A 13,736-nucleotide genomic window follows, 5' to 3' on the forward strand; every position below is an offset into this window, starting at 1 on the left:
AGATCATTTCTGCCACTCAAGTTCCTCGTCACTGCTGGGAACACTTCAGAAGAGTACAAAAAGGCAGGAATTTATCTGTCACACTGCACAGGTAAGTTGGAAAACCAAACCACTACCAAAGAACCTTTTGTTGGCAAATTCCCAGCCACAACATGACTGTCACAAGGATCCCCAGTCTCCCATTTGGATCTGTTCTCTCTGTGATGAGATCCCTGACAAAGGGATCTTCTCTAGAGCAGCTGGGTGCGAAAGGGAGGTTCTAGCCCTGCCTCACCAGCACATCACCCGGCCTGGCATCACCTGGAAAACTGCAGGGACAACTTCAGCTTCACACAAAAACACACGCCACCAAAACTCCTTGACAATTATTCAGTTTGAGCTCCATCAGGTAACCCCCCTGAAGCAGATTCAAATCCTGCATCTGTATGTCCCGGTGTCCCCTAAGTCCTTGCACAAATGGTGACACTTTCAGCGGTGTCAGAAAGGGGGCAATTCCCTGAAGGGTGCAGACTGAATTGTGTTCCAGCCGAGTGAAGCGAGGCAGCGATCTTTAACATGCTGAACGCAGCCTATGCAAATTTTAAAGGGCTGTTAGCCGGGGATCACTGCTGTAATCTCAGCGCTTTGTAAACACGCTCCTGCTCTACACGCTGCAGCTTTTTACATCACTAAAGCCCATTCCGTTTGCTCTGTTGCAGAGGCTCACGGAAATCTGCACCTTCAAAATCCATTTATTTCACCTTGCAATTTCTTTCGAGTAAATTACTGTTCTCTCTATTTATACTTGCAGGCAAGTATAACAACAATTATTATATTCAAAGTGTGCTTTTACCAAATGATCCAGGAAACAAGTTTATTAACTGCAAAGCACATAGGAGAAAGTTTAGAACACACAAAATTATCAAACTAAAGAACATATTTTATTTTTAATAAAATAGTGGAGCATGAAAAATAATTGTATATTACAAATATATACAGCAGAGAACTGTGCACCCCCAGCACAGTAAAGAGCATCACTCTATACAAAGCTTCCCTTTGCAGAATCTAGTGCTTCTTGATCTATTCATAGTGAGAATTTGTTTAACAATAGAAAGAGTCAATAAGCCCTTTGGGTCTCTTTGAATTGATCCCCCCCTTTTTTTTTGCACAAATCAGTCCAAACGTGTATAACATTGGCTTGATTTCCATTAAAAAGCCACAAAATGTAACACTAAAGGGTTTCTGAGGACTAGACCTCTTAGTTCTTTTGTTAAGAGATTTCTTTTGTTGTCTTTATGTACAGCAAAATACTTGTTTCTCTTTTCATGTCATGGTAAGAAAAAAAAATGTATTGCACATTATTCTTATTCACAAAGTTTGTGTCTGGTGCAGGAAGTTTCTCTTTTGGTGAAAGAATATTGGTGAGCATTATAGATCCAGCCTATTTTTAGGCACTCCAAGCCCAGTGGGCTGAGAGGAGCTGTGAAGGGTTTCAAAGTTAGCACGGAGGTTGTTTTCCCAGAGAGCATCCTCACCAGGATAGGCCTGCTCCTGTCCCTGCAGAGACAATGCTCACTGGGGCACTTCTACAATCAAACCACTGCTCCCTAACACTTGGCCATACCTTGTTACTCAGAGAGCTGGAGAAAATCCAGCCCAGCTACATGAAGAAGTTAAATAAGTGTTGGTTGTTGTGTTTGGTTTTGTCTTTATGTATTTTTTTTTTTTAATCTGAGGGATGGATGTGATTCTTAACTACAGATTAGTAACAGAACAGACTGTTTTAATTCACAATATTTCTTTCACATCAAACCTTTCCATGAGTACATTTACCTTCAGTTTTTCACCAGGTCCTCAATTCAGCATGATACATTTTTGTGCCTTGAGATATTAAAATGTTCTGACAAAAAGAGCACCATTTTTTAATTTCTGACTGCTACTGTGGACATTGGTAAGTCTGTGAGGTGAGATACAGTCTTTTCTACAACCTGGTCACACACAGGTGGGCGGCTGTAATGTTGATTCATATTTTGCAAGGTGAGTTTTCTGTGGATGTTGAGGTTTTTTGTAGATCCCACCACTCGTAATAACACTTGCGGGTTTTCTCCTACTTCTCTTCTTTAATCTCCGACTACAAACATTTTGCCAGGATTGAAGGGTCTTGGAAGTCCAGATCCACATGCCACTAGTAATGCCCACAACTAACAACATAAAAATTTTGACCATAAAAATTTCTACTGCTGGGATAGAGTTATTCATCATGCAGTCTAAATTTTTAGTCTGATTGTTCATCTTGCATTTCTGTTGAGTTGCCACAATTTTCCAGTAATCCATGTTCAGTCTCTCATAAAAATAGCAAGCTATCACGCAAGTTGCAGGCACTGTGTACAAGACCGAGAAGACACCAATCCTGACCATAAGCTTCTCCAACTTGTCGGTGTTTTCTCCACCTGTTTTCATCACCCTCCTGATATGAAAAAGGGCCACAAAGCCAGAAAGAATAAAAGAAGTGCCAATGATTAGATAACAAGCCAAAGGAATGAGCACAAACCCCGTCAAGGCGTTCACATCCATGCTGCCAACATAGCAGAGCCCTGTCAGCTCGTCGCCAGCCACCCTCCTCATCACCAGGATCATGATGGTCTTCACGGCCGGGATGGCCCAGGCTGCCAGGTGGAAGTAGCTGCTGTTGGCTTCGATGGCCTCGTGCCCCCACTTCTTCCCAGCGGCCAGAAACCAGGTCAGGGTCAGGATCACCCACCACAAGGAGCTGGCCATGCCAAAGTAATAGAGAACCAGGAACACGATGGTGCAGCCGGTGCTCTCCAGCCCCTCCTGGATGACATAGAGCTGGCCGCTGTCCCTGTCGCAGGCAATGCTTTCAGCACCTGAGAAGAGGCGGATGATGTACCCCACCGAGTAGACGCAGTAGCACATGGACAGGAAGATAATGGGCCTCTCGGGGTACTTGAACCGCTGAGGATCGATGAGAAAAGTGAGTACAGTGAAAGCGCTGGAGAAGAAGCACAGGATGGACCAGATGGCAATCCAAATGACAGCAAACTGTTTGTCATCCCTGCTCCAGTAGACATCCACCCCCGGCGTGCAGAGCGGCGCGCAGGAAGCGCTCTTTTCCACATGGTGGAACTTGCCGGGGTTTTCGCAGGACGCCCTGCTCAGGCTGTCCTTGTGCTGCTGCAGATCGTGCCCGCTGCTGGGCCGCTGGGGACGAAACATGGGGGGCAGCATGCTGGAGCCCCGGGGCGGCTCATCCGACCCGTTGTTGGGGGCTTCCATGCACAGGTAATTGGGGTCGTTCTTTTTGGGCAGTTTGCTGCAGTCCAACGAGTCCGGCCACTTAAAATTGAACTGCTCCATGATCGGGGAGCACTTCAGCCTCGCCTGCTCGCACATCACCCTGCAGGCTGGGATCGGGGTGGAAACCTGCTCCGTGCACATCGGGGCGTAGAGGGAGCACAGGAAAAATTTCAGATGGCTGTGGCACCCGTACTCCACCAAGGGGGCAAACTCGTGCAGCTGAATGGCAGCTTCCCTTTGGTTTTCGTGCCCCATCAGGTTGGGCATCCTGGTCATGTTGTAGCCGATATCCTTGCACATGGGGATCTCGATGGGCTGGCAGCGGCCGTCGCCGGGCCGCTCGATGTCCATGGAGCTGATGGCCGCGCAGCAGCCGCTGAGCCAGCAGAGCAGCAGCGCGGTGCTGCCGGCCGCCGGCCCCATGCTGGCGGCTGCGGGGCGGCCGGAGCGCGGGCCGGGGGCCCCGGGGCTCAGAGCAGCGGCCGGCCGGGCCCTGCCCGCCGCAGCGCCGGCCCCGAGCGCGGCGGGCCCGCGGCGCCGGCGGAGCGGGGCAGCATCGCCCGGGCCCGGCGGGGAGCGGCGGAAGGGAAAGCGCCCCCGCTCCGCAGAAGCGCCCAACTTACTGCGGGCAGCCCGGCAACTTTCCGCTCCCCGGGCTTCCACTTTCGCGATCCGCCTGCCCACCTCCCTGGGCTCCGCTCCTTCCCGCGGCCGAGCGATGTCCGCGCAGCTGGGCGCGGGCACGGCCGGGCGATCACCGCGTCCCCTCGCACATGTCCCGGGCGGCTCCGCTGCCGCCGCCGGCTCCGGGGATTCTCCGCTCCTCCGACGGGTCGCGGCTCCTCACTTTCTTGCCGAGAGGTGGAGATTGGTTTATCCGAGCGCGGAATAAAGGAGGAGGAGGGGGAGGAAATATCTAAGCCCTTGAAGAGGGGGGCCTGAGAAATCCCCCCTGCTCGCCGCCCTCCGCTCCGGGTTTGCAATAGGTCGGCTCCGGCGCGCCGTGCCGAGCGCGGCCGGAGTGTGCGCGGTGTCTGTGCCGGCTCCGCTCCCCCGCCTCGCCAGCTCCTGCGGCCGCGGCAGCTGCGGCTTTGGGGGCGGCTGGATCCGAGGGGAAAATAAAGTAAAAAAAAAAAAAAAAAAAAAGCTAAACCCAAGAAGAAGAAAAAAAACCTGTGCAGGATCCGCCTCGCATACGACATCCACTTTGCATGAGAAAGGTGAAGCTGACACGGTGATTACTTTCCAATCACTCGGAACGCCTTGAAACCTCCTTAAGGACCCCTACAGGTTCTCCTTGATCGGCAAAGATTAGAAAAAGCCCCATTTGTTTCTCTGTCCTTCTCTCTTTCCTTCCTTTCTGCTTTCCCTCCCGTTGCCCTCTGTTGAAAGTTTAACAAGATCTTTTCTGTAGAAGGCGTCAGCCTGCCCTCCCTCGCTCAGGTAGGAAGCCAGGGAGAGCGAAGCCTTCAGACTTCGTGTCTCCTAATAAGAGGGTGGAAGGTGGTGCCTCCTTGACTGCCTTTATTGGAGGGGGGGCAAAGCTTTAGCAGGGAGGATGTGGGGAGGAGGATGCATTTTATGGCGAGTGCTATAAACTCTTCGCTGCCAGGGTCATAAAATATGGTTGCTTTCAGCCTGGAGTCTCAGCTTTTTTCAAATGTCGTGCTTTGTCTCGAATTCCTAAGTGAACAGGACAGGCAGGATTGCTGGAAAAGTACCTGATTATGGTTTTAATCACAGTATGGCATCACTCGAAAAGTAGGCTGCTTTTTTTTTTTTTTTTCCACCATTCCTTAAATAAGAAATGCTAAGAGGACAGGAGACATACCCTTGGGGAAGTTACTTCATCCACTATAGAAAAGATACTTACAGATTTTTGGAGACGGGAATCGTTCTAAAGTGAGTTGTGTTTACTTTTACAGTTAAGCTTTGAGATTGATTTTGCTTATTGGTCTCTCCGAGCGAGAGAAGGAGGAAGTTAAAGCCCCAGCCAAACTCCAGCTCGCAGTTTCGCAGACGGAAAGGAGCGCAGTGAGCAGAAGTCAAAGCTTAGCTCTGCTCAGCTCCCCCTTCCCCGCCCCCCGCCCCCCTTTGAGCTCGGTTTTAGCGAACATATTAATGAAGAAGGGAAATCTCCCTTTCATTTCATTCATGCTCACCCACACAAACCGGGCTCCTCTCCATTAGTGCCTGTTTCTTATCGAAAAGAACACGGATTCTCCTGGAAACTCCCAAATCCCGCAGGGTCAGAGTTAATACCCCAGCAGCTCCAGAAAGGAAACCGTTGGCTTCCTCAGCTGTGATAAGGGTGAAATGGATCCAGGCTAGGACAACAAACCAGGGCTAATGTTTGTCTCTGAAAGCCCTGAAGATGTGGCCAGCTCTTGCCAAGGAGTAAAAGCCATGATAAAAATGTGCCTTGCAAAGCGAGGTCCTTTCTGTGGCTTTTCAGGGCACCGAGGAGATTAGATTTATAAAGTACTGCTCTGAGGGACCGACCCTTCCTCGGACACTTGCACATTCCTCGGGGAATGCTTCAAAAGCAGGCAGTGCTATGAGCAGAAAAAGAGCTTTATTTATTTTAGTGTGTCTGTGTGTGAGAGAGAGAGGGTGTGCTGGGGCATTTCCATTCTTCATTAATCTAAGCCTGTTTTCTTAGTATTTGTATTCATCCTGATTCCTCTTCTGGAGAGCTCAGCTGGGGGTAGCAGGGAAGTGTGGGGAAAGCTTTTTCAAGGGACAAGTAAATTCTGCTTTAAAAAGTAGAATTTCAATAATAATAAAAAAGTAGAATTTAAATAATGCATAACAGGCACATATTCAATGTTTGTTTTATCCAACTGGATTGTTTGGGAGCTTGTTTTTCTTTCTTTCTTTTTTTTTTTTTCCAACAAGTATTTTTGTAGAGCATATTCTATCAGTGCTGACATTAAAGTAATCTAGCAAAAAAATACATGATATAAAACATGGCCTTTTTTCATCTGTAACACTGATAGCAACCTTTTTCTCCTAAGAGGCAGAAAAGAAACACAAATGAAAGTGAGAAAAAAGAAGGGGGGGGAACCTCCAACCTTTGTAGTTGTGTCTCTCTTAATTGATCTTTCATGTGCCAATTTAAATCAGCCTTGTTTTTCTAGCCATTGCTTTAGCCAGTGCATCCTGCTTTAGATAATTTATTTTACTTTCTATATTTTTAAGGACTATCTACACATATCAGCCATGTGCCTGAGTCAGTGAGAGTAACAAACAGAACATTATTAGAGAAAAATGAGAGCGCTGAGAAATCAGCAACTGGAAGATACCTCTGTAACTAATAAATGAAAAGAACCTTTTGAAGGCTCCAGCTGAAAAGATATTTTATTTTATTTTTTCTCCTGTGTGTGGGATTTGAGATGTGTGATTCTATGGAGCAGCCAGGCACCCCTGCTGCTAGGCCCTGGCTAGGAGTTGGCCCCCCTCTGGCAAATGTTATGGAGAATTGGGAGGAATTTTATGGCTGTCTTTTCCCTCAGCTCTTTTTTCTTTTGTCTTCTTTGAAGAATGACTTTAGACATTTTATTTACATATTTAACCATGGATGAAAGAGGAAAAAGAAAGCATTTGGGCCGTTGTGGGAATAGTGATATGTTTAAATTAATGGAAATCTTATTAGGCTTCTAAAATTTTAAGCAAAAGATTTTTAATGAAACTTTATAATTAAACATGATTTCAAATAATGTGCCAACTCACAGGAAGGATGCATTTCTCCCTCTAGCTATCCATCTCCCCACCTCCCAAAAATGTGCAGAGGAATAATCTCTATCTTAAAGTCCAGCTCTTCTTGTGTCCCGTAAGGAAAAGATTTAAAAACTTGAATATTTAATAAGGCATGCGATAATTTAAACCATACCTAAATATTTTGTAGGTAAAGCAAACCATAAACGAGCCAGGGAAAAAAAAGCCCTCGTCCCTGCAATGGCAAAGTTTCATGCTGGATAATCTATTACAGTGGCAGTGGAATAAAACACTTTGATATGGCTGATGGTGAAAATCAAAGTTGCATCCATTCAATCCATGTTAGAGCCATTGGAAATTACAGAGCCAGGCAAGGTTTTCTGAAATGGGATTAAAGAAGACCCAAATAATCCATTTGAAAGAAAATGTTCTGACACTTCAGCAGAAAAGAGAAATGAAATGAGCAGCTCGGGGAGTTGAAGAGTTAATTAGTACATTAAAGATTTTTAGTGAAATAGTCTAAATTACTTACGAAGAACAATGGTGTGTCAGGACACAACATGCACTGATATTGACAATCCTATATTTAAAAGGTCTGTAGCTATAACTGATTTTCAAGTGTAATATTTCTGGCCAGCCATTTTATTACACAAAAAAGAGAGAGATCAGTTTAATGTTAATCCTATTCAATAATGTTATTCTCATCTATATTTTTACACATTCGTTCACTTTTTAACTCACACATTTTATTCCACTAATGAGTTCTATTTATATATTAAAAACACAGGTATTAAAACACATATTTTAAAAAATGTTAGCCATAGAGATAACAACTGTGAAAGAAAAGGATCACACGCATGAAAAGAAAGCTGATAGCTATTCTAGCAATGTTATACGCCTGCATTTCTTACTGAATTTCCACTAGATATTAATAAAATTAAATAGCATGCAGAGAAATGTTTATTTTCTAAGCCAAATGGGTTTATTTTTTCCTAGCTACAGAATCTTTGTAGCAGTTTTCCTTCAAAATTTAAGTAAACACGTCTGCCTAGTAGGACAGGCACACTGAGAAATATTCCCATGCAAGTGCGAATCTGCACAAAGCACAAAAGTTTTAATTGCCTTAGAGAGCCACCACCACCACGAGTTAAAAGAATTAAAAACAAAAACAAATCATAAATGGATGAGTGGGTTGTATAGTATTGCTCTAATACAATTTAGCTGGCTATTTTAAGGGCACTTCCCTTGAAATGTGGTTTGAAATATTACCAAAGGTTCGACGGGGTGCATTAGTGTGAATTGCAAATCAGAACATTTCTTTAATCCCCTTTTCATGGCCTGGCTTCGGATCAGTGGCATCTAAGGGACTCCCCACTGCTTCTGGCTCAGGAGGAACCATTCACTGGGGCAGCTTCCCTCCTCTATTCCCACAGTCCAGAAAACAACACCACAGACAGACACCCTCCAACTAAATTAGATTAAACTCCTTCTCTTCCACAGCACATTAGCCTTTTCACTGCCCGAGATTCATTATTCAGCTACTCCTAATTTAAAGATACAGTATTTTTCTGCTCTTAGGAACAAAAACAACGAACAAAACTAAAGCCAAAGCAGGAAAAAAAGAAAATTCCTGGTCAGAAATAAACCTGATAATGTTAAAATTACATAAAGGCAGGATGAAAACATCCTTTTCACTTATACGCTAATATTACAGGAGTATTATAATTTTAAAGCACAGGTCGCAGCAGAAATTTCCACAGACATTAAAAACAAGAACGGGCTCAGTAGAAAAAGAAAATGCACTCAGATTTTCTTTTCTTTTAAACACCATTTGATACCATTCATTCACCAGCTTTCTGCATGCACTGTTTGCGTATCTTGCAGTCAAATCTAGGCTTGTAAAGGCATAAACAGTGAAAAGTGCAGATGATAGCAAGGATTAATTAGTTCTCTTGTTGTCATTTCCTCCCTTATTTCCATCCATAACTTCTCCACTCCTCCTTTCCAAGGTAAAACCAGTCTTTTGAACCTGTGTCATGCGGGTCTGAGTGCCCCTGCCCCTTGCACACAAATACAAATTCAAGCAGCCAGCCATCTCCAGGAGCAGCCAGCAACCTTTGAGAATCCTTGACACAGTTCAGATCTGAACCCAAATTTAGCAGTTGAAAGATTCCCATATGTATATGATATTCCCCACAGGAATACGTTGTTCCCCATTATTTACTCTGATATATTGAGGAAGTACCAATGGCACCACAGCTTTATGGTCTACCCCTCTGCCAGAGGGCACTGGCAGAGACAGGATATCCTGCTGGAAGGGCTCCTGGCCTGACCTGCTGATCCTTTCTACATTCTCAGGTAGCAGGAATTCCTGATATGGGTTTAATCACTGCTGTAAATTGCCCTTGCACATTCTCCATCTGGCATTTGAATTTGAAGGGTGTGATGGCAATCACACGTTCTCTGAAGGAAGCATGAAGAGTGAGAAATTGGAATGCCATAGTTTGGAATGTTATTTATTATTTCCAGATCAGGAGAGAGAGATGCTCTGTGTACATTGCACGTGAGAGGCACAGGAGGGACGGAGCCAGCAGCAAGGGCAGCCATGTCACATTTCTCAAAATCAGCACAAAGGTCACATATAAACGTTGAGTCTATCCAAAAGTGCCTGGTGTGTTTCTAGCCCAGTCTTTCCCTCACCTGATGCCACCAAAACTGAATTGTAGCTGGAGGCAGCACCCATAATTTCACTGTCAGGCTGCAGGACAAGGGAGACAGCTCAGGCTGAGTTGGGGCCAGAGGGGCTGCTGGTGCTTGAGCCCCACGCTCACTCACAGCCTGCACCCATCCCAGTGCCACCAAATACAACCTCCTCTTTTACCCTCATCATACAGAACGTGACCAGGCTGTGCAGAGCAGGAGTTGGATAGAAATGTTAAAGCATTTGTCAGAGAATCCATCTGGCTCAAACCCACAAACTGCCAGCGTGGCACAGAGTGAGGCACAGAAAGCTTTCCTGTACAGTGGAGTTACACCAGTAGGAAATATGGGGAGGAAGTGTTACATCTATATCAGTCTTAGATGTTCTGAGGTCTTTTTTCCTATTTAATTTATTATTATATGGAAGTGATTAAAACACAGTGGGAGGAAAGACCTGCTCAGTCTGAAATGCTTGTACCAGACAGGGAATGCACAGACAACAGTGTGGTAAAGTATAATGAGATATTAGTGCTGGACATGTCTCTGTGTCCTCCAGCCCCTTGTCTAACTTTGTGTTTTCCCTGTCTTTAATGAGAAATATTCTGCTTGATGAAGATGAACAGGAAGTGCTGGGAGACACAGCTGGAATGCCCCATTACTCCACGAGAGAGTGATCAGAAAACTCAGACATTTGGGAAGGGACTGCCAGACCTTTCTGGATTCACTGCCAGTTCAGCACACATATATTTGAGTTTGGCAATCTCCTGTCCAAGAGCACAGGAACACTGTTACATGCTGCACACATTAGGCAACCATGTATACAAAATCAATTCAAAGCAGCTGTTGGAGACCAGAAATTTTAGGGGAGCTATAGGGTGAATTCCTCCATCTATACATCTTTTTTTCTGAAAGTGGGAATGCAAAGGAGGAGGGAATGAAAAATTGATACTGCTCTGTGCTCCAGATGAAAGAACAAACATAATTTTATTTTCTTTAATGACTCTACTGGATTCTGAAATTAAACCCAGCGGGTAAAAAGATCCTGTGCAGATTTCAAAAGAGATCATGTAGTCTGTCCATGTGCTAAGGCAGGCACATTTTTAAGCCCTGCCATGTTCTGTAAAACTGAAAAAGGGTTATCCCTGTAAGCATTCTGCTTTTCAAAGCCATCTCTCTCCCTCCACCTACCCCAAGTCAGTGGATATTCCAAATAAATGTCATCCTAACTTTAAATGTCATTTTGTGATTCCTCCCTCTAAGTTTAGGAGAATTGCTGTATACTCTGCATTAAATATTATTAGACCTCAACATGCAGACAGCACGCCCTTTTTTTTTATCCTCTCAGCAGAACCAGACAGAAAAAGAAGCCAAAAAACAAACAAAAAACCCCCAGCCATATAAATAACTGAATATAATCCCCAGTACAGATTTCAAACCAATTGAACTGAGAACAGCTAACCTTGGCTCTGAACTCTCCCCAGCTGCAGGTTAATGCAGTTAATTGCAGAGCACCTGGTCTGAGCCTCAGGTGTATGAATCATCCCCACAGCACACCTTTCAACCCTTCATTCTCCTCCGATGGCCCGGGGCAGCTGACAGGCTGCTGCAGCTTTGTTCCCGGTGGGTGTGCCAGCCAGAGCTCCCTGCTCAGGAGCCAGAGAAGGTTCTGTGCAGGCTCCATGGGTACCTGCTGGTGGGTGTGCCAGCCTGCTCTCAGGGCTCCCTGCTCAGGAGCTGGGCAAGGTTGTTCTGTACAGAGTCTGTGGGTACCTGCTCAGGAGCCAGGGGAAGGTTCTGTACAGGATCCATGGGTACCTGCTGGTGGGTGTGCCAGCCTGCTCTCAGGGCTCCCTGCTCAGGAGCTGGGCAAGGTTGTTCTGTGCAGGGTCCATGGGTACCTGCTCAGGAGCCAGGGGAAGGTTCTGTGCAGGCTCCATGGGTACCTGCTGGTGGGTGTGCCAGCCTGCTCTCACAGCTCCCTGCTCAGGAGCTGGGCAAGGTTGTTCTGCACAGGGTCCATGGGTACCTGCTCAGGAGCCAGAGAAGGTTCTGTGCAGGCTCCATGGGTACCTGCTGGTGGGTGTGCCCGCCTCTCTCAGGGCTCCCTGCTCAGGAGCTGGGCAAGGTTGTTCTGCACAGGGTCCATGGGTACCTGCTCAGGAGCCAGAGAAGGTTCTGTGCAGGCTCCATGGGTACCTGCTGGTGGGTGTGCCAGCCTGCTCTCACAGCTCCCTCTCAGGAGCTGGGCAAGGTTGTTCTGTACAGAGTCTGTGGGTACCTGCTCAGGAGCCAGGGGAAGGTTCTGTGCAGGCTCCATGGGTACCTGCTGGTGGGTGTGCCAGCCTGCTCTCACAGCTCCCTCTCAGGAGCTGGGCAAGGTTGTTCTGTGCAGGGTCCATGGGTACCTGCTCAGGAGCCAGGGGAAGTTTATTCTCTATAGGCTCCATGGGTACCTGCTGGTGGGTGTGCCCGCCTCTCTCAGGGCTCCCTGCTCAGGAGCTGGGCAAGGTTGTTCTGTACAGCGTCCATGGGTACCTGCTCAGGAGCCAGGGGAAGGTTATTCTCTATGGGCTCCATGGGTACCTGCTGGTGGGTGTGCCAGCCTGCTCTCACAGCTCCCTCTCAGGAGCTGGGCAAGGTTGTTCTGCACAGGGTCCATGGGTACCTGCTGGGCTGGGGGAGCCTCCGTCTGCCCAGTGCTCCTGGGCCTGGCCCGGCTGGGTTAGGCTGTGCTGGGCTGTGCTCAGCTGTGCCAGGCTGTGTTAGGCTGTGCCCTCTCCCTCAGCTCTCCGGGCTCCTGCAGCCACTGGACAATCAATGCCCTGGACAATGCCCTGGACAATGCCCTTACAATGCCCTTACACTGCTCGCACAGCCTCAGCACCCACGGGGCACAGCAGCACTGCTGCTCCTGGAACGGTGCCGGTGTGGGTGCTCAGAGCAGCGTGTGCCACACCTGTGCAGGTGCTCTGTTTGGAGCACTGCAGCATCCCCCTGTCTGTGTGCACACACTGCACATCCCTGCAAACCCAAGGCTGGTCCTTTTCAGCTCTTTTTTACTCCGTAAGTGAACTGCTCAGCCCTTTAAACCCCAGGCCAGTCCTCTCCAGCTCTTTTTTGACTCCCCAAGTGAGCTGCTTTCCCTTGTCCATGGAAAGCCTGTTCTTGGATGCAGATTTCTTTATACATCAACAGCAAAAAGGCTAACTGAATTAACTGTTTACCTAAACACTGTGACATAGATGCCTGGAACATATGTACAGCCATGTGTGTTTTATAAATAAATACCTATATGCACATGTGTCAGGCACCGAAATGCCTACAGGGTCTTTTGGTAAGGGTGAGCTACTTGTAGATACTTGAAGTTCTTGCTAGTCTGGGATTGATTATGTTGTGCTTATTAAAGTGGTTTGCAGCTTTGGACGGGTAAATATAATTTAAAAAGGGCAGGACAGTGTTTTGAAAATAGTTGGTCACTACTTTGCACAGACATAGCTCTGGAAGTGCAGTTTCATTTATCTCACCAAGTATTAACTGAACTACATCTCTTTACAAGGGTGCAATAAATCCTGTCACATGGCATCCGTCAACTACTGTTGATACACAGATAAAGAACATGAAACTAATGGATATACAGGAGGCTGGTGGAGAAAAGTCCTGAAGAGAAGGCAAATGAGCTGTATTGAACCTGTACTTTATACACAGAACGAATGGCTGTTTGTACAGAAACTGTGCTGTAAGGACAGTCTGGAAATTATAAAACTGCCCTCTTTGGCAATACCGATTCCTTGTTTTTGATGTGTGTTAGCACAGGAGATTAGGTTTCTCCTTAATTACACACAAATAACAATCAGACATTGTGACAACAATCTTGATGTCATCTTTTCCATTGTAACATTCCATTGCACTGGCTGGCAAACTACCACCCAAATATCAAAGTACTCGCTCCCAATGATTATTATTTCAAGCTACTTATTTTCAGTCTGCCTGATACTCTTGTTTTCTGCCTCTTGCTTCATTAA

At 46.5% G+C, this 13,736-nt stretch overlaps 1 protein-coding gene across 1 annotated transcript; it reads right to left on the bottom strand.

Annotated features, from left to right (window-relative positions):
- Positions 1-1,821: 1,821 nt before the first annotated feature.
- Positions 1,822-3,720, bottom strand: FZD10 (frizzled class receptor 10). Its single transcript, XM_058037014.1, has one exon. It carries the CDS (start codon positions 3,718-3,720, stop codon positions 1,972-1,974), a length of 1,749 nt encoding a protein of 582 aa, XP_057892997.1. The 3' UTR covers positions 1,822-1,971.
- Positions 3,721-13,736: the final 10,016 nt, after the last annotated feature.

Source organism: Melospiza georgiana, chromosome 18 (assembly GCF_028018845.1).
Source record: "Melospiza georgiana isolate bMelGeo1 chromosome 18, bMelGeo1.pri, whole genome shotgun sequence".
Taxonomy (NCBI): Eukaryota; Metazoa; Chordata; class Aves; order Passeriformes; family Passerellidae; genus Melospiza; species Melospiza georgiana.

Coding starts and splice junctions, on each gene's coding strand:
- FZD10 (XM_058037014.1), bottom strand. CDS start 3,720: ATGGGGCCGGCGGCCGGCAGCACCGCGCTGCTGCTCTGCTGGCTCAGC.